Source organism: Trachurus trachurus (genome assembly GCF_905171665.1).
Source record: "Trachurus trachurus genome assembly, chromosome: 21".
Taxonomy (NCBI): Eukaryota; Metazoa; Chordata; class Actinopteri; order Carangiformes; family Carangidae; genus Trachurus; species Trachurus trachurus.
The window spans coordinates 17894941-17921987 of record NC_139899.1 but is presented as its reverse complement, the minus strand read 5'-3'; the positions used below and the strand labels follow the sequence as shown (position 1 = coordinate 17921987).

The 27047-nt window shown below is 42.7% G+C and overlaps 1 protein-coding gene across 1 annotated transcript; it reads right to left on the bottom strand.

The window, feature by feature from the left end:
• On the bottom strand, positions 1–26581 carry LOC311005104 (FERM and PDZ domain-containing protein 4-like; the record flags this gene model as incomplete). Its single annotated transcript, XM_083997432.1, has 17 exons — positions 1–1250; positions 2162–3394; positions 3911–4888; positions 4974–5106; positions 5284–5466; positions 5578–5667; positions 5956–6082; positions 6439–6575; positions 6795–6914; positions 8303–8434; positions 8779–8886; positions 9551–9655; positions 10582–10627; positions 11780–11882; positions 12169–12329; positions 19288–19404; positions 26541–26581. 17 exons carry the CDS (start codon positions 26579–26581, stop codon positions 1–3), a joined length of 5064 nt encoding a protein of 1687 aa, XP_083853558.1.
• Positions 26582–27047: the final 466 nt, after the last annotated feature.

Genomic DNA, 27047 nt, shown 5'->3' with positions numbered 1-27047 from the left:
TTATTTGTTCAGCAGTGTTTTCAGTGAGTGAGTTAGTGCGTTTATAATAGCAGACATGGTGGCAGAGTGATGTGTCAATGCATTCACACTTTGGTCACTGGGGGAGCGTCCTGAAACCGCCTCAGCAGCTTTCAGCAGGCACACGTAGTTCATGACGACCTCGTCCACCTTGGCCACCACCTCACGCCGCTCCCTCTCAGCGCTCAGGCCTTCCACCAGTGACATGCAGGCTTGTGTCAGGCAGCAGAGTGTGTGGAAGCTGTGCGTCAGAGTGAGCAGTAACTCCTCCGGACTGCTGTACTCTACGGCCATCTGACTGCAGGCGCTGCTCAGCACTTTGGCCTGCATGAAAAGCAGCTGGGCGTACGTCTCCATGTCAGCCTCGTTGACCTCGAGCCTTTCGCCTCTGGACGAGCGGCCGACGCTGGAACGCAACACGCCGATCATCTCTAAGGCATCCTTCCGTGCAATTGCGAACCCTGTGTGAAGACTGTAGGTTTTTCCCTTCATTGAATTTACACGAGCCAGCCTTGCTTTAAGGCTCCTGTCATTAGCAGCAGCGGCCTTATTACTCTGCTCAGCTTTATGGTCTGCTTTCTGCTTTTTCTGCTTCGTGTTTCCCTCACGGCTGAAAGAAACCGAGCTGACAGAGGACGACGCGTCCGAGGGCATTTTCCTGCCTCCATCGTCACCATCAGCGTTTGTCTTTCTCCTGAGGAAGCAGTGGCTGAACGGCCCACGGCACCTCCACGTACCTGCGTCTGGCCTCGGTGCCGTTGAGTCTGCCAGCAACAGGGAGGCTCCTCTAAGCACCCCTCTACCAGATGAATTAGATGCGACTGAACCCTGGGAGAAGCTTTTGGGTAAGGTTTTGGAGGCGAATATCCTCTGTACTTTTGGGGCGTCTTCAGACTGGAAATTCGGACCACCACTTTTCCCTGTAAGCGTGGCTTTGGTTTTCTCTAACAGTGCTTCTAAGCTCTTAGAACCTGGCATTATGGTACTCCAGCTCCTCCTGAGCATCCGGACCCCGCGTGGCTTCCTGAGGCTGCCTGTTGTTGGGTCACATGAAGATCCGCTTGCGGGGGAATCCAGGGCATGTGAGGTGGGTTCGGGGCTGACCTGTGTACGCCGGCTGGGCTCTGTGCTACTTCGTAATGATGATGGTGACATGGTTTTGGTGGTGATACTGGTCTCATTACAGAGAGCTAAAGATGACTCTTCCCCAGCCTTCTTCAGCTGTGTGCAAGCTACACTAGGGGTAGTAGTAAAACAAAGAGACCTGTTAAGCATCTCATCTCATCTTCAACTGTAAGAAAATGCTTTGATTAATTAGGCAGTGCATACATTCATGAATCTAAAATTACAGAAAATACTTTTTTTTGGTGGAATTCACATACTTATTTAAGGTAGATACTTTCTGAAAAGTTAAACGGATGAAAACAGCAAAAGTGACATTTAAGCAAATAATTTGACATTTCGCAAAAAAAAAAGAAGCATACTCTTTGATACTGAAGCACTCTACCATCTGTCCGCTCAATATAAATCTAACCTGTGTCTGAATATGAGAAAATCTGCCAGCCAGAACCTTTATTGCTAACAAATGAACACATTGTGTTTCATTTGTTTTATCGACACAGAAGCTTAAGTGTGAAATTGAAGTAGCGGTTTTACAAAAGTTCATACTCTTCTGACGACTTCCTAGAGAGTCTGCTGGTTACCAGTCAATGTCACAGTGGAGACAATACAACAGGAAGCCACTACACATAACTACAAAGAAACCACAACCTGATCTTTTATCTTTACATCTTTACACTTCCCCCTGTTTTTAGACAAAAAAAAACTAAGCTAACCGGCTGGTGGTTCCAGCTACATATTAAATGGACAGATGTGAGAGTGGCATCAGTCAAGGAAGTGAATAAGCCTATTTCCCAAAATGTAACCTCTAGTGCCATCTAGGCAGGAAATTATTTTCTAAAAAAAAACAAAAAAAAACGCCCCAATAATGTGAAGCCATCCCTTATTGTGCAAATCAACCCAAATGATTGAAATATATTCCATATTTTCTTGTAATGAGCATCTTTCTTAAAGGTCCCTTTTGGCACTTTCATCCACAGACACAGACACAGAAAAGAGGCAGCTTCCTCCTGTCTAGTTTTACCTGTGGTTTCTTTTATCTTGGGCATCCTGTGACTGCCGTCCCGCGTGATAGTGAACCCGTGCTCGGCGCTGGTAGCTGCGTGGATCTTCCTCAGCAGGGTGGCGTCCATGGGATGGCCAACCTTCCCCTGGCCTGGAGGCCCGTAAGCTTTCTCCTCAGCTGTTACGTAACTTAGCCCCTTGAGCGAGGACTCTGACAGTACATGCATATTGTCTGTGGCACAAAGGGGGGAATCCATCGGGGTGGCACAGCTGCTGCTGCCCGTGCTGCAGCCGGCATCTATAGAGGAACACTGTGAGCTTTGGAGGGAATGAACGCCCTCGCTCTGTATGGACGACATGCGTTTGCTCACGTGGTATTCATACAACCGCGTGACGTCTTGCTCCGATGCTGGGATCTTCATTTGCTGCTGCTGCTGCTGCTGTTGCTGCTGCTGGCTGTCCTGGTAAGTGGCATCTCCATCTGCAGCGATGGACGCTTTGGACGGGGAGCGTAGATGGGCATTTAACTTTTGGCTTCTTTCATCTGAGTCCTGCTTCTCTCCCTTCTCTGTCAACCTGTCTGCGTGGGAAGCCTGTGACTCATTCACACATTCTGGAGAGAGATTGTCTGCCATTTTGTTTGCAGGCGCTCTCGGCTGCAATTTTTGATGCCTGTCTTTTAAGTGAGTTCGCCCCAGATCAAGTTGATTCATGTAATAGGAATCTCTCACAGTGAAAGCGTTATACTTCCCAACAAGATGAGGGGCCTCCTCTTTCGATGAGTCTTGAGAGGTTGTGTGCAATCTATCAGATGACTCGCACGTATCTCCTCCTTGCATTCTGCTCTCGACCTCCCTCTGTTTTCCTCTCTGCCTGCTCATTACTGATCCCATGTGCATCTTAGTGAAGTATTCACTCACTGATTTTATTTCCATTGTCTCTGGCTCCATCTCACCACCGTCTGAGTGGAATATCTGGGAGGAGGCGACTGCGGAGGATTTCGCCTCATCCTCCTGGTGCTCCTGGGGGTTGTACTGCATAGCTCCTGCTCCACCATCGCTCTGCGCAGCCACCTCTGTCTTCTCCTCTTTGGCGGGGTGGTATCCCTCCGTCGTGGCAACGTGCATCCTCAGGTGGCTCTCCGAGTGTCTCTGAGCGCTGGCCAGCTCGGAGCTCTCCGTCATCTCGGAGGAGTTTGTCTCGTTGCCAGAATCTGAGGACTCGGGACTAAATGCTCGAGATATTTCTACACCTGTGTGCCACAGAAAGACAAACACCTCATTAACAACTCCATCTGAGTCAAATGGAAAATATCACAGATTAGTGAGTCGAACATAATCAATGGTACTGTAATGGCAATGCAGATCAACATGTGAGTGAGGAAACGACTGAATGAGTACTGACTACACTCCATTTAAGATTGAGATCAAAATTAGCATCCATAAAATATTGATAGAGAACTGTCATAATAACCTATTATAGATGGATATTTAACATTGTTCCTGTCTTTTTGATATATTAGCAACAAAAGGTTGACATTGTGCAATGTGCAACGGAGAAAACAAACAAAATGTTGACAAAATGAATGACAGTGTAATGAACACAGCTGTCCAAAATGCTCAAATGAATGAAGAAATACTCACACAAATGGAAACATAGAACAAAATGGGCTTTATTGAAAAAAAAAAGCAACAACAACAAATCAAAAGTGAATGGCTGGAACATGTGTGGTGTTAATGGATGAACGTTACAATAGTGTAAGGAGAACCTGTGCTACTCTCTGACTGTGCCGGACTCTGTTCCTCAGATGCAGCGAGGGCCTCGAGTGCCTGCAAGGTGGACACCACCGCATCGTCCAGAGGCTCCCCCTGGCCCTCCGCTCCGTGGGTGGGCACTGAATCTATGAGAGAGACTGGGATATCATTACGGGCCCCCTGAGGCCGAGTCCCGGCCCCTTGCTGCTCCTCCTCATCAGAGCTGTCCCTGAAGCCAGGAGGAGGAGCAGCGATGGCCAGATTAAGAGAGTGCAGCAGCACGTCGTTGTCCTCCTCGTCATTTCCCTCCGGCGGGGGAGGGAGGGAGGTCAAGTCAATGATGTCATCGCTGGATCCTGAGAGTGACAGTAATGTAGGCTTGTCAATGTCACTCATCACCATGTCCTCCTCGCAGCTGATGTCATCCTCATCCTCCGCGTCATCCGTCGTCTCTGCGTAGCAGATATCGTGCAGCAGCGGCTCCTCGATGCACTCAGCAGTGCCGAAGATTTTGGTGGAGTACTGATAGCCATCCCCATCTTCTATGGCATCCATCATCTTATAGTCCTCCTCCAAACGCCTGTACATGGGGCTGTGATTGTCTAGAATCTCTGGGCCTTCATCCATCAGTCTCTGGTAGCCCAGATTTTGGGGGTTTACGCCGTCTAAGGGGGGATCTCCAAATATGAAGGAGACCTTTGCACTCCTGGAGGGGTCTTGGGATTTGGGCCTTGGGATGTTGAGGTACGTTTGAGAACATGGGATTCTGCAGCACTCCGCCCTCTCTGCCATGTGAATCGAGTGCTGGGGCTGGTGGATCTCAGTTATGTAAACTGGTTGACCTTCACATCTCCGATGGTCGAGGTATTCACACTCCTGGTCAGAATAATCCTGGCTGCACCTCTGGTTGTTTCTGTCTTCATATCCCTTATGGGGTGTGCTGTATGTACACTCGATGGCCTGATAGTTCTGCTTTATTCTCCCCATCTTGCCTGCAAAGAGGAACCAAACAATGAAACAAATCTATTTAAATACAGCATGTTTTTTGATGAGTCACTGGATTCATTTCAGACGTACTTGTCTCAATATTGTCTGCTTTTTTGGCCACATTGAAGATGGAGCGCCGTGAGTCCACCAGTAATCTATAGTAGCCAGCAGTTAAACACGCCAGATTCATTGCATCAACAGACTCCATTAACAGAGTGATGGGCTGTGAAAAAGGCAGATAAGCACATGACAGTTAGTACAAAATAAATGGGAGAGTGGATCTGTAGAATGAGGTTGCAATGTTTACTGAACAGACTTGGTGTTGTTTGGGTGAAATATTCACACAACAGCTCCAGTCAGCACAAGCTTTTGTACTAAAAAGGGCAGAAGGCTTGTTAACCTTTACGTCCAGGACGTGTAGTTCCACTCTAACCCTGTTCTCATCCTCCGTGTACATCTCGATGCGGTTGACATGACTAAAATCAGCCAGAAGCGCCACCAGGTTTGTTTTGGTGTTAATCACATGACTGATGCCATACTTAGGCCCCACCAGCAATGTCACTTCTGTGTGCTTCTCGCCTTGCTGCAAACAGGAAGATAGTATTAACACTCATCTCACTGGATGTGAAGAAGTGAACACTTGGCCTATGTGTCAAACGGCTGTTTCACACACTGGCTGCACAGCTTTACTCACAATGAGTGTCGATTTAAACACCCGCCCTCCATATAGCCTCAAGTCGCTGAGATACTTGAGATAATGGACTTTGGCCTGCAGGGCAGTCAGCTAGAGAAGGACAGAAACAAGAGACATAGGGTAAGAAATAACCGTAAGAAATTAAAGGAGCGTTTCACAGAATAAAATTCAACTCATTTAAAGAAAGGTGATATTGTCTAGTCAGACCCCATCACTATTTTGAAACTTAACACTCCACTAGGTGGTAGTCGAGAGTCTTTTCATATGTGGTGCAAGGCAGAGAGAGAGAGAGAGGGATATGATGTGAGATACAGAGAGAGAGACAGGGGGTGGTGGTGGTGTGTGTGTGTGTGTGTGTGTGTGGGGTGAAGACTCTACCTTTTTACCAGGTGGAACCAGGTTCTGGTTGGTTTTGAGGATGTGAGTGAGGGCTTTTTTGATGTTCTTCTCTTTCATGCTCGACAGCACTGCAGGGGGCAGGAACAACGCCAGACCCCACTCCTTCCTGCAGACCCACATTTCATAAAGATTAAAATAAAGGTCACTCAATCACTATGAAAAACATTTAACTCCTCATTCTTGAGCGAGTCATCGACCGACTTCACCTCGGGGCGATGCATCGATCAAATGACAGGGTATATTCAGAATTATCGACTAACTAGGAGGGATGTATCTTCTGGCATTGCAGCAGAATAATGCAACCGAGTTCATTATTATTTGATTGAATAACAGCATTCTGGATTAGTGGTATCCTCTAGAGCTGGAATAAGTCCTTTGAAACAACAAAACGGCTCTGTAGATGGAGAGACATGAAGTTGATCCCAGCAAAGCATGATGCAGTGTGAAATCTAATCTACTTACTCTATATACTTCAGGGAAACTTTCTGGGACTGCTTGGTATTGATGGTTAGAATATACATTTGCAGAGCAGCCAGGCGGAGGGCCGTGTCGTATTTCAGCTCTGACCCAAATCTCTCCAATACCACATCATTACAGCTCTGGAGGAGCCAGAGATGGAGACAAGGGGAGACAGAGACAGAGAGAGAGGTTACATTTCAGTCTTCTAATCATGAAATGCAAGACAACAACACACCTACAGCAACCATGTGTTTTCTGAGACCAATATTACAGACTTAAAAAAAGACTAGCATGACAAAAAAAGGACATTTCACTTCCCCAAAAGCTATTACGTGTCATCTGCATCTGCTGATAGTCACCTGAACATAGAGGTACTCAAACGCTACTGCATCTCTCCGAAGTAGGTCCAGGGGATCCTTTGGGACAAAAGTGATGCGAAAAAAGCACTTCATCTTGTGTGACCCTGGCCTCTGTGTCACCTAGAGTCCAAGCCAGAGACAAGGAAGGTCCCATTTAGTCATGATGCATGTGCCCCCTGCAAAATGTCTCATCACAACCCTAACCCAAGACAGTTATTCGAGTAGTTTCTTCTTTAGATGAATAGAGTTTGTGGCCCAAGTAGCTGCCGCTTCAATAGAGTGGCTAACTGAAATATTATTATATTATATTCAAATAAAACAAACATGCTTTGCATGCACTATTTGATCTGCTCTTTAAATATGCAGCTAAAGCCAGGAAATTGTTTGCGCAGAGTAGAAACAAGGGAAAATTGTAATTACCTACACATCTGTAAATATCACTTCTTAACATATTTTTGTTGTTTAAACAATGAAACAAAGTTCAAAAATGCTTTTTTGAGGAACTAATATCTCTAGGCTGGAAGTAGTGACTCCCTATGGTCCAGGATGTAAGCTGCATTTAAATCATGCTTAAGCTTGGTGGGTAGAGCAGGCGCCCCATTTGCAGAGGCTATAGTCCTCGCTGCAGCAGCCCCAGTTCGATTCCACCGTTGGTCCTTTGATGCATGTCATTCCCCCTCTCTCTGTCTACCCATTTCCTGTCTCTCTACAGCTGTCCTATCAATTAAAGGTGTACAGAAATGGCCGTTTGTCCTGTTTGTCGCGCCGAGTTGTCACGAGCTGCAACACGAGTTTACCCGAGTAAGGAAAACGAATTTGATTGGTCGTTATCGAGCGGGCGGGATATTCAAAGCTTGGGGCGAGCCCGAGCTCCGTGTGTGTGTGCGTGTGTCAGACGTTTGAATGATGGATTACGGATCCAATATCAGTGGCTGGTGAATCGTGTACAGGCTGACGTATAATCCGTGTGCCTGCATTATCCAATGCGAAAAAAAAATACACACTTTCGTCCTGGATTTACTCAAAAATAGAATTTTGCACAAAGTTTGGCCTGCATCGTCTGATAGATGAGTTATTACACTAATTTAATGACCCAGAGTGGGCTTAAATTCAATTTTCTTTTCTGTACACCTTTAAAGGCATAAAAGCCCCAAAAAATAATTAAGAACCCCCCCCCCCCAACTATGCTACAAGCTAAGCTAAAGTCTCAAGGTACCATCTGTTTAATGAACAAACAAGTAAAAGACATATTGATTCTCTCTCTCTCTCTCTGCAGGAAAGTGACTAAGCATATTTCATATTTTTCATGCAGATCCGGTGAAACTGATAACAAGCCTGAAATTTTGCTTTTGTTGTGCAGAATAATACTGCACAGTGCAGCATAAAAACAAAAACACTCACTATATATTCTGAAGAGCAGGAAGGTAACCTCTCTGTGTTTTTGCCATCAAGTGTATTATTTACTTGCATCTGCCCTGTTTACTGGCACCCACACAGAGACGTCTCACCTGAGTTAGCATCTCCTGCTCATGCAGGAGCATGAGTTTGCTGGCAGATCCCTCGGCTCTTTGCTCCAGCATCAGAGAGAAGTGCTCAATGCTCTTAATGGATAGCTTTTCTTGCAGGGTCAAGATGACGTCCTTTCACATAGACAAAGTCACAGTTAATACAACACGAGAACTGTGCAAGCAGCAGGCTTAGCTCGAAACAGAACCACCAGTCACTGTCACGTTTGGACAAACACAAAAACATGAGTGCTACTCAACAGACAATCCAATTTTTGCAAACTGTTGTCCAAGATCTCTGAGTTCAAGCTGCATTTAGCTTGAATCATAATGAAGTTCAGAGGAGGTTCTCAAGGTAACGACGAAAAGAGGAGTATGCACTTCATAACACACAGTGCGGCTCTGAATGGCATTTAACATTTAAACTATGATTATGCAACAGCTTTTCATAGCGAAGCAGGAATCTTTCCAGCACCTACCTTAATGGATGTGTTGCTGTCAAATTTAAATGATTTAGTCTGCCCATTCTCCAGGTACACCTTCAGAACATTTGGCATAAAAAGTAGGGAGTTGTCCTTCACAGTTTCCTGAGGATGAAATGACAATCGTTTGATCACTTTTTCTCATTGAAAGTTGTTTATACAGTGCAGTTAAAGTGAATCAGTGAGAGGTCTCTCGAGCCCAAGCAAAGATAATCATCGCCTGTAGCACTGCATGAGAGTAGTATTCATCTTCCCACCTAACTTCCAACAAGAAAGAGAGCCATCTTATTTCCCAAAAACATCAAATGTCATCCATATCCATGAGATTCTTTTTGAGCCAACATAGTAATGAGAATAATATAAAGTAGCACGGTGATGCATCCTCCTTAATGATCACTCTCTGCTGCTGTCCTCCCCTCAGAGGGTACGACTGCCTGATGGTCTCCTCACTTTGTAGCTGTTTTCCTAAAAAACCTCTTCTCTGTGTGACACATCCAACAAATTGGGGAAGCTCTCTATGACAGGGTCCCCCTTTTTCTGTCAGTCATACCTACATCCGCTCTACTTCATCCCAGTGATGGTGGTTGATGAAAAGGAAAAAGAAATAGGAGGTGCAATTTTTTGGTGTGTCTTTATTTTGGTTAGTTAATTCTGATATCTTCACTCTGCACCGTGCCACAGTTTTAAGAGTAAAAAAGTCTGCTGCTGTCGGCTGCTTTGTGCAGAACCCTGATGTGTACAGACTGAATCAGTGTCCATCGTGACTTACTGGGACCTGGCCGTTGATGATGACCTCTTCAGCGAAGCGGACTTTAACAGGATTAGTCTTTAACTTGGCCTTTTTGGCTGCGCTGATGAATGCCGATTTGGGTGACTTTTTGGAGGGAAAGAAAGAAACAGAAAGGGAAAAAAACAGAGATTTAAAGGACAATCAGAGATGAGTCATGTATTTTTCATCTCCACACAATTCAAGGACGCTTCCCTCTTGAAACATGACGCCATCCCATGTCTCCACTCTGTGCTGATGTAATTAAGGCGGCACTTTATAAGAGCGTAAGAGCGACGACACTCTCGCTGCTCTTGTGTCATTGAGACTGCAAAGAAAACCCCCGGTAAAAGGGAATAATTATATGTTCTATGTTTTCCTGCTAATCATTCGTGTTTTTTCACCCTGAGAGCTTGACGCACTGACAACAAACAAAAGGATTAATCAAAACTCAAGGTGAATGGATGTGTTTAGACATTCGATTTTTCAAGTTTTAGGAAATGGTGCATGATATACTGTACAGTAATGCACTATAATTACTGTTGCAGCGTTTAGAGCGTGGTAGCCATCATAAGGTTCCTGCCACACTGTATACTGTATGCTCACGCTGATGCTTTGGTCTATTTTTGGAGGGAATTCAAGCATAATTCCATTTGCACTGACTTATTATGTGAACTGCAAACAAAGGCCGAATATATGCTCCTGGTGCTGTGTGTTCACGACCATCTGGTGCCCCGTGACTCCAGTAAATGTTGATGTGGCAGGTTCATTTGAGGGTTTTTTTTTTTTTTTTGCAAGGATCTGACGCCACAACATGAGAAGGCTTGGAATGACTGCAGCAATTGGACTCCCTTTGAGTTTGCTCGGCTCTAGCACTCAGCTAAGGCATTACTGATAGAGTGCCAGCACAAACATATGGCATGATTAATGACTTGCTTTCATACAGTCAACAAAATAATCAGCTCCCAACACACAAACAGCCTATTGGAATGCGAATGCGTCCATTTCTTTCACATAGGAACGCAGAAACCTACCGGGTACGGCTGAACAACGGTCAGTAATATGGACTCCTTGCAGCTCCTGCAGAAAAAAAAAAAAGAATATCTTTGATGATTAATTTTTAAGAAAAGACATGGACAATAAAAACAAACAAAATCAAGTGGTTAAGCGAAGTCAGATACATATTTCAGTTGTCCTGGAAGCATTTGCTGTTTTTCTTTTTTTTGACACATCATGGTGGACAGCAGCAGGAGGAACACTGTGTCCCAGTGACGCTCCTGGCTCTGTCTTGCCTCCACAGTGAAGGGTTTTACTACAAGCACAGGGCTCATGTGAAGCCAGCGTGAAGGAAAGTCCACATGGGCACTTTTACCTGTATTACTGTACTGTTTACAGACTGCTGCACGGTTCGGACGAGGGCCGAACGCTCACAGGCAGCCACTCAGCTGTTTCAGTGACATAAATCTAAGGAGACGCGTGAAACACATCAGCAGCAGTATAAAGATGAGTTGCAGTGAATGCAGCAGTGCCTGCAATAATCTACCAAATTCATTCAGTTGCAGCATTTGATTTTATGGATCTTAAAAATATAAATTAAGACAAATATACAGTTCTTATTCTGGATAGAAAGTGGAGGTCAACAGTCTGTAAACTGTGAGAAAATGTATATAAATAGCTTAGATTAGAAACAAACACCACAATTTTCTCACAAGTTTTCATGTTTTATTGTTTTACAACACTGACAGAAAGTGGGATGTTTTGTTCCACTGAAATGTTTTCAACCACCACTTTGTGGAGCTGTTTGGAGTTTCTTTATCTTAAGGGTGTCGGGGGAGAGACAATACTGACTCACCAAAATCTGGACCCTCCAGGTCTAGGTGTACTGACGACAATCAGCTAAAAAGCCCTCGACTCACTGTGTAATTAACAAAAACTGGCTGCACCGGTGATTACTGAGGAGTGGCCTATTAAAGGAAATTGCTACTTGTGTGAATTAGTATTAGTATTTCTGATTCATTTTGATTATTTTTTTTTAGAAATCTGTTTTAAATATAGTATTAAAGAGTCTTTTTTCGTTGATTAAAGAACCACATTTAATCTTACTTTGAGTCAATGTTGTTAGACAGAAGAACATGGAAACCTCCACGAGGGGCGAATACTCTCTAGGCACTGGAGACCAACAACAGGTTTAACAGCAGGCAAATGGCATCTCACCTTACTATGTTGTCATACCTGACAAGGTCAATAACCCTCTCCCTGGGCGCTGAACTGACTGGCTCATCATTAATCATGATGATCTCGTCCCCTGGGATCAGCTTGCCTTCTGACGGACCTCCTGACAACACACACACACACGCACCACACAGGAAGTGGGACAAAGTGTTCACAATGATAGTAATTTTCTTGATTTTAGTGGTGTCCTGGAGAATCTAATGAACGCTTACTCATTCAGGGTTGTTAAAATCAATGAATCATCATCGTAAACCACAGCCTGGGTGGCTTTCCTCTCGTCTCTTGAGCTACATTTTAGTATTTCATCTCCTTGAGGGGGGGTGGGGGTGCTGATAATGGACACGGCATGAATGAGTCACTGCTGTATAAGAGCTCAGTGTACAGTTTACCTGGTGTGACTGAGCGGACCACTACAGGTTTCTCACTGCCTGCCACAAAGCCAAAGCCAAGCACCGGGTCTCTTCTCATCTCCACCTTCCGGGGCGCTGGTGGCACAAACTTGTCTCCGTCCAGACGAATCTCCTCAAGGGAGCTGCTCTGGGAGACGTGGCTGTTGAGAATGATACACAAAAAAACATGTTTTTCTTGCTCTTGTTACATTGTAAAGCACTGGTTTTGTTTGAAGAGCTGTGAAACCACTGGGGAAGGGAGGCAGCTTTTACAATTTCATAAATTTCACCACACATTACTCGAGTATAAATAGATTTCTCAGCTTCTGACACATTTATGCATGATGTTTTTAAAGCACACACTGATTAATCAGTTAATTAAAGAAATTAACAAGCAGATTAATTCATCATCTGCTTGATTTACTCTTATTTAATTCATTATTAATGATCTCACTTTAGTTTAAAAAAGAAATGTTACTGCCAAACTGATTCAGCCAGTAAAAAGAATCACAGTCAGTGTGACAACAGGATAGCAGCACATGTAATGATGCAACTGGACAGAAAATGGCTGATTTCTTTCAGACTAAATCCACAAAATGTTTAAGATGCCAGAATCAGAAAATAAGGAACAAGTGCAATGCTGCAAAAAATAGATCATGTGGGCGATGGTAATCAAGCTCCAATGTTTTTATTCTCACATTGCAGATCTGTGTGTGCTTCACCAGTTACAGTATTCTGTAGTACTCACACTGTAATGTGTTACACAAAGGCTGTTTTTTGGCCATGCTAAAAAAAGATGCAGAACAGGTGGAAGAATAATGTGGACGATCATGCTGTGGAAAACTCCCGATTCTTTATGACTTTTCATCAATAGGTGGCTGCAGACACGATTGTGAATTTGAAACCTTATTTGTTCCTTTATTTCAGTTATCCGGATCAGTGCATTTTCCCTTGCTAAATGCATTTGTCTTTGTCTTGAGTGTAAAAGACGTGCACAAACTGCATGCAGCTCCCACATATTCTGTGATCTGTGAGTTTCTACAGTGTTCCTCGTCTCTCCCTGGCTGCAAAGGCAGCAGCGGCAGCTCCGTATGGTGCCAACAATGTTGGTTAATTAAAGCTGTGGGCAGACTGTGTAATTCACAGTTATTCTTGACACATGTACTATTCACCACTAAATACTAACAATTAATCTTTCATGGCACAAAGGCACAGTGAGATCTGTCAATCGCAATTCTGATACTATGCAAAAAAAAAACAAAAAAACTGTAACAACAAAGACAACAAGATGTTCAAAGCTGAATGATTGTCAATAATTCTTCCCCACAGCTATAAAGCAGAAAATAAACCTGAACACGTGATGTGTCTTCAGGGTGGGAGTTGCTGCTGTTCAACAGAAAACAAAAAAAGAGAAAGAATGCTTAAATCACTGGTTTGAACCATGATTTCTTTTTTTAAAACTGCAATATCATTCCTAAACTAGAGGTAAACCATTATGCACTCACGTGTAAACACTGCCTCTATCAGACTACACTAGTCAATTCATTGTCTGGAGCAGGTTCAAAAGGGCTCGGACATTTAGGTCAGAACAAGGATGCTCTAAGGTCTAAATGACCTCATGCTGTCCTCTTCTAATTCCAGATAAACCCCAAGACACATTTCTGTACAGGCTGAACAATTTCAGTCAGGTCAAATGTAAATGGAGCTACTGGTTTTTGAATGCTTTAACTAAATACAGCACGGTACATAAATACTGCATTAAGGACAATATGCATATCCCTCCTCAAACGACATTGTTCTGCAGAACAACAACAACAATACATATGCACAAGCTGACAAAGTCATAAATAGCTTCATTTTGTTGGTAAAGAAATGTATTATAGGCACACAGCTGCTGGCTCTCTTGTTCTTATTTTAATGGTGAGTAAACAAATGCCTCAAAAGTAATGCACTCGAGATTCAACTGAAATGATAATGCATTGCATTCTAATAGAATATGTACGTATATGTATGACTATGAAGAGGCTATAATACTTGTGTTTGCAATTAAGTTAGAAAGCTATTTGTTTCAATTAAAAATGACATAGCCCCAAGTATTGCATTGATGAGCTTGGTAGCACTCTGCATTAAGGTATAATGAAAGACAGAGAACATCTTCTGTCTTTCCTGGGCTGCAGTGCACTGTTTGAAGCTGATTTTTATTTAAAAAATGAATAAATAATACTGTTTATACATAGTGTTCATTTTTTTCTGTATTATTTTTGAATAATCATTTGTCCAGAACCAAATGCTCAGACAAAACAAAAAACAAACACACTATCATCTCACATATTCATGAAAAAATACCCCTTACGTCATGCACTCAGTCAACTAATATTTGGACTTATGCAAATATGTAAAGCAAAACATTTATGTTAATGCAGCAGTATTAAAACAGAGAGGGGCATTTGAAAAGATAAAGACTAAAAAGGTGGAGCTAATCAAAAATGACCTGGATTTTTCTGCCTGTGCCAATTTACCATGAGTTATCCAAGGAAGACCACTCTTAAGGAAATGTGTTTCCTTTACTGTCAAATTAGTTAGTATCTGTCTGTAGCAGGGTTATTATAGTTAAAGCAGATATCAGCTTCACGGCCGTTTCGGCTAATGCTGCGTTCAAGGCAGGCTTTTGAAACCGTAAGTTACAGCTTCAAGTCACAACTACGACTTGGTAGCGTTCCAGGTAACCCGTAGCTCGTGTTTTTACCATCCTGTTGTCTGTGAAAGTTCCCTATAACGGCCACTCGTAACTTCCGACCCGTGAACTCGTACCAGATCGAACTGGTATGACTTCACAGGAAGGAAAAACACAAAGTACGAGTTTCTTTGAACGCACCATGAGTTAGCAGCCCCCGCCCTTGTCAGGCATCAATTGGTCCTCGTGCTACGTCACCACATTCACGCGCATCCCTTGGCTGCACACACAGCCCTTCATGCCGTTCTCTCTCCTCATTGGATAACACTTGTATCCCACAAGGAAAATTTTCTCCTCGGGTTACAGCAGAGCAGAGTGACGGAGAGACTCGTGTTTAGGCTGAAATACTTCATGTAAGTGATTGCTGACGGAAAATAGGACTATTTAGGACTTATATTAACAAAAACATTCCACTGATATCTGCTTTAACTAAAACTAAAACTAGCAATGAAAAAATAATTTAGTAAACTGAAAAAAACAAAAAAAAACAAGAACTAAATAAAAACTACAATGAACAATGCAAAACTAACTAAAACGAAACTGAACTGCAGATAACATTAGCTTAGTTTTAAAGTTGCAGGAAGAAAACGCCACAGCTCAATGTGGGAGAACTTTGAGTATGACCCAGTAGTGAATGTAACGTAATGAGGACTGATGGGAACATTTATGATGGGATGCAACTAAAAGGGAAAAATCCCACAAATTTGGAAGTTCATCTTCAGATGTTCTCACAGAGGCTTTGTTCTTCCTGAAAAACTGAGACTAGGCTCAATAAAAATTAGTCAATTCCTCAAAATAAAAACTAAACTAAAACTGCTTAATCACTTGTTGAACTAACTAAAATTAAACTGAAATAAAAAAAGCAAACTGAAAAACTAAATAAAAATAAAAACTAAGGAAAAATTTAAAACTCTTAATAACCTTGGTCTGTAGGCATCTTATTCAACTATATCTTAATTATGCAAAGATACCGGTAACACTTAACCTAAATGTAAAATGTGTTATCTGCATCTGTCATAAAAGCTGCAGGTGGCACCTTAATTTTAATTTCACTCATCTCAGACAGTCTCCATAATATCATCCCGAAATCATAGAGACTGTATGTCTGTGGTTTCTGTGGGAGAAAATGTATTATACTGCCCAGATTAGGATCATTGGATGGGCCAGAATATCAAATTGATTTTTAATTGGCGCAATAAGCACTTTGACAAATATTATTTATTTTGACTAGTGTTGTACAAATGTGTCAGTTAAAATGGATATTTACTAAAGGCTGTAATTATTCCAATGATTGAGCCTCCTTGTGAGTAAAACACTTATCTTTTGTATTCTTTTCGCAATCTCTTACAATAATAATAGTTTACCCTAATGCCTCTAACAGTGATGCATTTTCTAATCATCTTCATCACGCTGACATTAAAACACAGAATCTGTTTCATACTGTTTAAAACCATCTTGACAGTCATTAGAACTGTTGCGTACAGTAAATACTTTAGATTTCCGAGGGTCCTACTAAGACACATTTATTTGAGATTTGTGAGTCAGTTTTGTCTCAACAGATTGTGCACAGATCAAAACCATATGGACCTGTGCGTTCAGGAAGAGCGCTGTCTCCTCCCCTCCATGACCACCTGCTAAACATGGCTAGGTTCCCATTATGCAGACAGTCATGTATCTAATGGTCCCTAATAATACCCATTAGCTGCTCATGTAGCTCCACACCGCTCTATACGGCAATCACAAGTCAGTGTGTGCTGTACAGTTAACAAGATGAACAAAAATAAGCAGCCCGGGAATGCTGGCCTCTTTCACTGTTGTTATTTTTCAAAGTACGTTTTAGACAAAGTGGAGTAAGCTCATTAAAAAAAAAAAGCAATATCCTGTTACCCGTGTTCTAAAAGGCTGCAGCGACACGGTTCACAACTTGTTGGTGCTGCTGTTGTGCTGGGATGTTGGCCTGCTTTCCTCCTCCACCTCTGCTGGGTACGGACCTCTAAATGTATGGACAGTCTCTGCAGCTCTGAGTGTTGCCTTCCTCTCAGGCCACATATTGACTCAATATGTTGGTATCAAGTGGAAATGAACAAAATATTAAGCAGCATCTTACATAAAGATAATGTCTTTTGAAATAAGGCAGGAATCAGGGTTAATATCCACAGGCTAACGTGCTAACAAGCATTGAGGCTGCTCTGCTACATGAATGAACGTGACGAGACCTTTAAGCTTCAAAGTGGTCTGTTGTTGTCTTTGGCATTCTTCGGTGTACGGGCTACGGCCCGGCATTTACGGAAAAGTGTAGAGGAAAGCGAGTATGTACGAGAGCTGGTGGCCTATCAGCAGCAGCTGAATCGGGTATACGAGTTTTAAAAATGGTGTCAGCGAGTGAGTGCACACAGCTATTGTAAATCCTAAGGAAAAACGTGTCCGTCAGTCACTAACTGCACTGCTTAAAGCTAAGCTTTGTCACACTGTACTCAAACAAGCTTTTAAACGTAGGGTTGTAATGCTTAATGTTTAATATGGCTGGCAGTTAGTCTGCTAACGTATAAAAGGCGAGAAGGCGGGAGAAGACGAAAGCTTTTGTCAAGGTTGGATTAAGAGTGGGGCATACGGCTATTTCCCGGAGGCAGTACACGCCAGTGTAAACTCCATTTGGTCTCCAACTTGCAAGCACACCAGTAGAAAATCTTCATCTGTTCATATTGGGTCTGCACTGGCACTGAAGGGTTTATATCTGTCTTGCTCTTAAAAAAAAAAAAATTAAATTATGTAATCACAGCCAGATTTTATTGGCATATGTTGCACTGTAGCACTCATCTGTTTGAGGTGACCGACTACTGTGAATTTCCTCAACCTCCGAAACGGGAAATTTAGCATTGTCCTTTACATGTGTGGTGAATGCTCTGATGAAATCATTTCAATTAAAAAAAAAAAAAAAAAAAAAAAAAAATCATTTCAATTAATGATGGAACCACTCATCACTTTACTTTGACATCTCTGTGTGCTGTGAAAAGACATTATTATCCTTCCATCTCATGCTCCCTCTTGAGAATTAATTGATTTAACTAATTTAAACAGAAGTCTCTGTTAAATTGAGTCTTTTTTCAGACAATACTGAGCCACTCTGTTACAGACTCCTCCAGCATATTGTCGCAGTGGCTTCTAAACAACATTACATCTGTTAAAAAAAAACGTGTCACAATGTAAATATGACGAGCTGCTGCTTTATTCATGTGCCCCTGTCACGCAGACTAGACATGCGATTCATTTAGGACTAGAACAATTGAAGTATCTGCACCCCGGGGTTTTAACAAACTCAGATGGTCACCGACAGTCACAGAAACAGTCATTTGATTATTCATGAGCCTTTCTCAAATTTAGAAAGCTAAATCTGGAGCCAAAACAGCCTCCGTGATCTTGCCTCATCCAGACACACTCTGCATCCAGCACTTTCACCGCTCCTTGCGTCTTATATAACTCCTCTGACATCACGCTGCTCATGTTGTAACCCATGTGTGACAAGTAGCTCACCTTCTGCTCCGTGCACCACACAGATGAACAGATTTGTTTTGGATTTGCAACCTGCCCCCTAAGAACAAATACGACCATGCGTGGGTACATGTTATGTTCTGTCATAATAAATACCAATGAGAGGAGATAACAATCTAGTGAGCAGAGAAGAGGAGCAAAAAAAATAAATACAATTAGCAAGTCTGAATCTAGCACGCACCATGGCTCATAAATGCAACAATATTTTTAGATCTAATATGGATTTATATTCCAACACATCCCCACCAAAAAAACAACCACAAAAAAACAGGAAAGCCCATGCAGCTTAACCAACAGAAGAGATGAAACAGACAAACACTCACTTGTTACCAGCAAAGAGTTTCTTTTTACCTGCCTGTGCAGATATCCAGAAGTGCCAATTATGAAGGATCAACTACGCTTGACAACCCTGACCCAGCATCCTCCGAGGAACGTGCAAGCCTCTCAGATCAAAACAAAAGTCCCCGCGCAGGTGAATTTTCTTCATCAGCTGCAGCAGCGTACACACACACACACACACACACACACACACACACACACTTCATGCACACTCACGCTCTAAAAAAGCTCCTCTTCTGCATTTGTGAGACTGCACGAGGCGTATTGTGGGTGTGCGAGAGTGTGAGAGAGAGTGAGAGGAGGCAGGGGCAGAGTTTGCGCAGCAGTGTGGAGGGGAACAGAGAGAATCAGTATTCTGAATGCACAGATGGAGACAGTGTGGAGGCTGTGACGTGGCTGGAATAATCACAGGTTGGCAGAGCGTCTGAAACATCTGGGGGACAGAGAAGAGAACGCTCCCCCCCCCCCTCGCTTTTCTTTAAACACAGGGCACTTACTTGATGTAGCAGTCACGCCCCTCTCTAATGGTGCCCATGTCCCATCCATTGGGGGGTCCCTGTGAAGCGCTCCAGGTCCCTGAAGGGGGCGGCCAGCCTGAGGATTTGGTCCTGTGGCTGCAGAAGAAAAGAAGTGAAGCTTAGATCCACTTTCTGTTTGACAAAAAAACCGGCATTATCCAGCTCAGCGTCAGACGGTTAAACTGATCTTTGAGATATATCAAATATTAATAAAAAACAAATATGTGCGGGGCCCATGGGCGGTGTTTCAAAACAAGTGACGAGAGAAATGTCTGATTCCGGCGTGATGAACAATGTCCCATAGCCACAGTTCACTCAGTGAATACAAATCAAATTAATTACGTAAGCTAACCACACAGGCGGTGTTGTCATGCCTCACTCTTGTGCTTTGAGAGGCATGAAATTGGTTTTATTTCTAGATGTCAGCAGATTCTTTATAAAAGCAGCCCCGAGGAACTCTCTTATGGAGTAGTTATTTGATTTGCTCAATGCCAAGATGATTTGATAAAGTTTATCAGAGGCTATAGCTCTGACCACCACTGACGCAACAATTCATTGCACCCGTTGACATCTCGCTTTCAGTTGTTTTTTTTTTATTTCACCAACACAGCTCTGCATCCCCAGTGTCCCTGTGCTACAAGTTGGTAGGGTGGAGGTATTAAAATGTTTCATCTGTCTTTTTGTCGACCCCCCCTCCCCACCACCACCACCTCTCTTCTCTTTCTTGTCTTCTCTTTATCTCTGTCTTTGTGTCTGCACACTGGTGATGCTATGAAAGCAGTGGCAGTAAGTTATGTCACTTCAAAGGCTTGTCTGCCGTGTAACAGGGCTCTTCGCATTCATTATTCAAAGCCCCTCTTTCTTTGCCTCTAAATGTTTCCCCAGTTACTGTACTGCTGATAATAAATGTGCGGTGTGCTTGTATCTGTAGGGGAGTATGTGTGTGTGTTTGTGTGTGTGTGTGTATGTGTGTGCCCGAGAGCATGCCTGTCTGTATGGGCACACGTGCCCGTTTCATGAGGTATGAATAAAATATTGCCAGCTCATCATCAACGCAACACAGGAGCTCTGCGAAGGGTTACACAATACCACAAAGCTTTTTAATGCAAAAACAGTCAGCAACCAAATAACGCTGAAGAGTACAGTTGTGAAGTCACCCTTAACCAATAAACAAAACACACCTAAGCGCTACTGGGTGCATTAAATCATAATTAATTCATAGAAGAACAAGTAGTGTGGCTGAAAATTGTGTATTTCTTTTGTGAACTACTTTTTTTTTTCAAATTGGTCTCCGAACACAGGAAGCAATCCGATTTCTTTCCCAATACAGTGATGTGTTTGGGGGATATTAGTGTTTCCACATGGATATGGATTTATCTGACCTACAGTACATTAGCTGGGAGCAGGCCTCGGCGGTGTATATTTAGAACACATTTCCTGCAGCTAAAATGGTGTGTGTGTGTGTGTGTGTGTGTGTGTGTGTGTGTGTGTGTATGTGTGGACAACTGGATACAGCCTGACACTTTGGGAGCCATGTTCACCTCATTGTTGTACTTTTTACCCTCCACTTCAGCCCCTGGGACCGAGCTGAAAGCCGTGTCAGTATGATCAGTGTTTGATATTGCAGGTTGACACGTTTTAGGGTTAGGGTTGTAAAAAAGAGATACTATTTTATATTTTTCTAGGGATTACACATAAACTCTGATATCTTTAACAGTTCTCCAAAGGTCTGTTACTCTGTAAAGCATTTTGTACTTACAGTTTCAGATGCTCTGCCTCCAAAGTATGTTTCTGAACTGGCAAATTGTTCCAGAAAATCCATTTTCTGTCTCTCAGCCACAGTGTTTCTGTATCAACCGCATAGTCATAGTCGCTGTGATCTTTGATTTCTTTTGTCTGCAGGCGGGAGGTGCATTATGCCATTGAGTCGCAGCACTCACGGCTTTACATGGGGCTGAAAAGGTTCACCCGCTGGTGGACAGGGAAACTGATCTTCCTCGGCTAGCATTAATAAATGATGCCTGCACAGTCACATCGGACTAAGTAATCGAGCGCCAAGTGGGCAAGCGATGCTACACAATTCATGAACAGGTTACCCTAGAGTCAGAGCAAGGACAATTAGAAGACGAAGCTGGAAGCAAACGTGTGCTACTAAAGGATTTCACACAGGAAAAATTGGTCTCAAAGTATGAAATGAATTATGACTTCTTTTTTTATTCTGCACATTTATTTAGGCGGTGCTTGCTTTATTCAGTAGCGTCCAAAAAGTAGATACTTTAGAGGGAATTAACAACAAAGGGAAAAAATAAATAGGATTTATAGCGCCTAAAAGTTAACAATATTATCAATATAATGCCACATCACTAAGCCTTTAATACTGCTGCAACTAACAAGATGTTTTTTTTCATCTAAATTCAAAACATGAAAACTCATTTTTCTTAATTCATGCATCTATCTTGATAACTTTATTGGCATGAACAGAAGCGATGGTCTGTCATTCAAATTTATCGGCAGCTGTAACTGGGAAGATATTATTTTAATTGTCCTGTCAGAGACATGGGGAAAAGATCACTTTTCAGTCCTTAATAAAAATTGCATGAACAATGTGATCCTTGCTTTATCACAGTGGTTCACTTTCACTTTCATCTCTCTGAATACAAGCAGGTTGCAAAGAAGCATCTCGTGGTCCCGCGGAAGCTGAAATCCTGTTAATTTAGGGAGTAACTATGCATTATAGACAAGCCACGGCTAAGAAGAGAACATTACAACACAGACACTCAAGTTAGTGTGAATAATTTACATGGACAATCTCCACGAGGCTTGGCTATATGAAACCACGCTCCGGTGCCGCACGCCTTTCATTACGCGTAGTGTATTTTTCACCTCTTGAGAAATGTTTGTCTCAACAATTCACATTTGAACTTTACAGGATTTTTTTTTATTTATCGGTTCTTACGACTCTCCCCGTCCCATCATGCACTGGGTGAGACACAGCGGGGTATCTGCACCCAGAGAGCAGTATTAATCTCACTCTTTCTTTGTATATGCCATCATGAATGAAACATCACATTACTCATTACCATTGCCAGTTTTGGTGTGTCTGTTTGAACAATCTCACAGGATGTTAACAAGCTACTCTCTTACATTTGAGCGACACTCGACACAATTTCAGCTGCATAAATAAACACACACTTCATACAGTGACAGTCACGATTACACCACTTGGAGTTTTAAAGAAATTCAAAGAGAGAATAATTAAAATCTCTGTGTATTTCTTAAATCCACTGCATGTCGTGGGTTTGAAATCAGTGATTTGTTACAGATCACTCAAAATATTCACAAAGTTAAAAATAAAAGACACTTTTTTCAATTTTTCATTCATCACAGCAAGTGAAATATCTCAAGTATGACTTGAGATGCATGCAGGAGAGGCCTTGACGCTACAGTCTCAGTGCTCTTGAGTTAAACAGAGACATTTAATGCAGAGATAGACCGCTAATGTGATTCTGTTTGGATATGAAATCTGTGGAGAGACAGCAGATGAGATGACCATCTCCAGGGAGGAGGCCTGGGGAGTGGAGCGCAGAAGTGGCTGAGACAGAGAGGAACCTCTCTGATTAAAGGCCTTATTCCTCTCTGCCTCTTTTAGACTGCCTCCATCCCGGCCAAGACACAAACACAACTGCCTTTTGTTTAAGAAAACATCTGCCCTCCACTTGACTTTCTCTAACCACCATCTTGGCCTGTATGGGAGCACCATCGCACATAGTATATAGTCCAACCTACTATTTATATTGTGTCTGCTATTTCTGTCACTGTGAAAGTGAGGCTGGCCATGTAGTCACACATAATTGCGCAGTCATTCTGCTGTTCTTGTCCACATCGTGACTGACTTGGACTTCACTGTTTTTTGTCCACTTTACATTGTATTCATTCGACATCCAAAAACGCTGGCGTGTTATCTCGGCATGCAACAAACCTCTGTCATACAAAGCGAACAGTGATGATGTAACAGCAACATAACCACATCAGACAGGCTAGGTGTCTCCAATTTGTACTTTGTCCTATAATAATAAAAATGTTCCACAACAACCCAGGAGAGATTCTGTTCCCCCCATTATTTTTGTCTGGATACTGTATCTCTGTTTGTCTTTGGAAGTACTGATATTGTTGCCATGGGCAACCGCACAATCCTGAGCAGCTCTCTGGTGCTTCTATATTGTAGGATGGTTTTTTGGTTAGTTAATCTCCTCTGGGTGGGAATAAAACAGCATCTGGAAAACAGCCCACCCACTATGCTTCTCCTGCTATTTTACAGTGAGTGAGTCCAGTCGTCTCCAGTTTACCTGTTCAACAATCAAACAACACTATCTCATGAAGGAGCTACTCTTCTAGTCTGCAGCAACACTTAGGCTACATCACAGGAAATATAACAAATCAGTGCAGGACTGCATGCACACAGAATACAGTTCTCATTTGACCACATCCCTCGTATTATTTATTATTTTATATCCTGCTATAAAAACAGAGACAAGACTAATGAAATAAATTTATGTTTTCATTATTATTTCATTACTATACTGCATTGTCCCCAGGCCTCCTCTGCTCCACAGAACTCTATGTAAAACATTAACCAAATATAGTCATGAACTAACCCTGTGGGCACTGAACTAGACTTGGATTCTCCTGCACCTCATTGTGCTACTCGCTGCTTTTATGCTAAAAGCTCTAAAGGACAGAGTGAAATAAATGGTTGCCCGAGACCTCATCCACCAGCCAGCTGGCTCCCATTCCTGACCCTGAGCCATTTCTGATCCACTCCTCCCTGGGAGCTACTTATTTGAACGTCTAAGTATGACAGATCTTTTGGTCTTTGTGTACTCTGATGAACATTTAGGTTAATCAATTTATGTCCAGACCAGCGATTTCCTGTGCAAAAAGTTTGCAGTCAAAACATGCCCAACAATGGATCACATAGCTAATGGATTAAAAAAAAACACACACACACACGCTATACAAAAAAACAAAAATCAAAAGCTCACAGTTAGGAATAAACAAAGGCAGCAAGCCGCAGCAGAAAGTCAGTCCAGTGTATCTTCATTCAACTGATCTTTCATAATATTTATGCTGAGGAAGAATCTTGCCAATGCCATCCAGAAGAACATCTCCACTCACGTCTAATGAACATCTTCTATTTTTTACATAAGGGAGATAAAAAAACAGCTGCGTAATCGCACAATAACAGCTCTTCACAATGCAATGCAAACATATTTAGCAATCACCTACACAAACACACATTGGAGTGACCGCGATGAGCCCGACGATCACTGTGCCAGAACCATAATTGATACTTTCTCCATGAATATGTGATGTTAGTGCTCATTATCGTCACAGTGCTGTAGCCAACAAATACACAACACCCACAGGATGTATGGAAACACAACAGCAAAGTTCTACATACACAGATCAAAACAGAGCACATTAAACAACTTTGGGCAAATTTGTTGTTGTTGTTGTTTTAGATACAAGAAGTTACAGAGGCTTTGAGTTAGTTATCTTTCAATGAAGAAGTGTCAAACTTGAGAAAAAAAATCTTTGCTCAAATGAAAGAATGAAGAAAATGAAAGGAAGAGGATGCTTTTGTTTCTGACAGCAGTCACATCTGGGGGCGTTGTGAGGCGGGAGGAAGAGACAAAGAGGGGAAATGTTCCTTTTCTTGTAATGCTCTAAATATATACAGTGGGTTTCTCTGTAAAATGCTCTATCAACCTTAGCAAAACTGCATCCTGCTGACTTTAATTCCTGCTGGCAGCTGAGAGGGAGAAAACAAAAAATGAAAAAACGCCACTGTAGCAGTGGTAACTCATAATCAGGGATAGCATTGTGTGGCGTTATTAACAGTGACAGGATGCAGTGACGTTGGTGGTCCACTGGGAGCTGCAATCATAAATGCTGCCATGGAGGGATACTAACTGGAAAACAACGGTCCTATCATCTGATGGAAAAATCCCTGCTACCTGCCTCGTTTTCTCACAGGAATGTTACAAAAGGAGCTGTGATTTGCATACGACAGAACGGATCTGAATACTGAGGCGTGATATCATGTTCTAAGGCTACAAAAGCTGGAGCACGTAACCACAATCTTGTATCCCTGAATGAAAAGAAAACTAATGGAGAAAAAAACCCCACAGTCTTGTTGATGACTCATAAATGAAATGAAATGCACGGCATGGTCATTCTTGTGTCATATCCAGTATCTGATGATTTAATATTTCCCATTTTATGATCATGTGTTCCCAACACCAGTGGTCTGTATAGTGTTCATGATGGAGCCAAATCCCCTAGGAGGATTACTGTCCACTGGGGCAGATCAACTCAATCTAGCAGACCCATGGGTGCATAAGGTGAGGCGCCTGCCCTGGCAATGAATGAATTCCTGGGGACTGTTGGTTTACATGTCATGTACTCCCCGTGACTTCTTGTTAAAAAAAAAAAAAACATTGAAAAATGTATTTTCAATTCCATCAAGTCAAGAACACACAAATGAAAACTGTAATGTCATGTCATTTCTCTGTATTTTGTAGTTTTTAACAGCAAGGTTTCAGCTGTCCACTGCATCAGCTGTAAATTTTGGCCATACAAACTTGACCGCTCCACTTATATCTAATCTATAACGGCCAATGACAGATTGCACTCAGGTATATCTTTATATCATATGACCAAAACACGATGCTTGAAAATGACTTATAACCCACGGTCCTTTAACTGATATGATTTAATGAATCAGTTCAATAAGCCGAAGCAGCTCGAGGGAGGGCTTCGTAGTGTTTCAGTGTGTCGATTTCATGACATTATAAAACAGTTAAAGCAACCAACCATGGCCACTGTCTGCAGTATGATACATCTGTGAACTTACAGTACAGTAGATACAGACAGTTTGGATGATGGCATGCAGCCGCATCAGCTTCTGCATCCACCCCCACCTCTATATATCTACCCCACTTGCTCATTCATTTCACATCATACATGACTGCACAACTTGCTCTCTTGAGCAATCAATAACTCAGCATTTTTAATCACACTGTTCCCCACGTTACTCCCGTGTCTGTCTCTCTCTCTCTCTCTCTCTCTCTCTAATTCATTGCCTTACAACATGCGAAACACCACCTTCCAGAGAATGAGCAGGCACATCCACAGACGGGCAAATACACAGCAGCAACCATTGGACTCACCCTGACAGCTTTGGCATCTTCACAAAGCTGAACACATCCATGTGTGCTGCAGACTGCAGTCAAGGCTACAAATTCACCATCTACTTCACTCCGGCTCCATTGTCCCACACTGTCTTTCACAGCGGGGGGAATAAATAATTCAGAAAAAAAAAAAAAAAAAAGTGGAGCTTCCACAAGTCAGGTGGAGAGATTAGTCCTGTTGTCTGGGCTTCTGCATGGCTGAGTGATTGCTTGTCCTCGCCTCAGCAGCGCAAATCCACAGCCCATGGAAAAGGATCTGGCAGCGCAGCTTCCCCCGGTTACATCCTTCAAAGCATGCCTCTGTTAGCTGTGTTAAGCCACCTTCATTTAATTTCCATCGCGGTGGAATGATGTGCGGGAGCCACACAGTAACAACAGCTTTGGAGAGAGGCAGAGAGAGCCAGAGCGAGGGGCAGAGGCAGGGAGGGAGGGAGGGACAGGGGTGGCGATGGTGGTGGGAGATGAGAGTGGAGGAGAGAGGAAAGA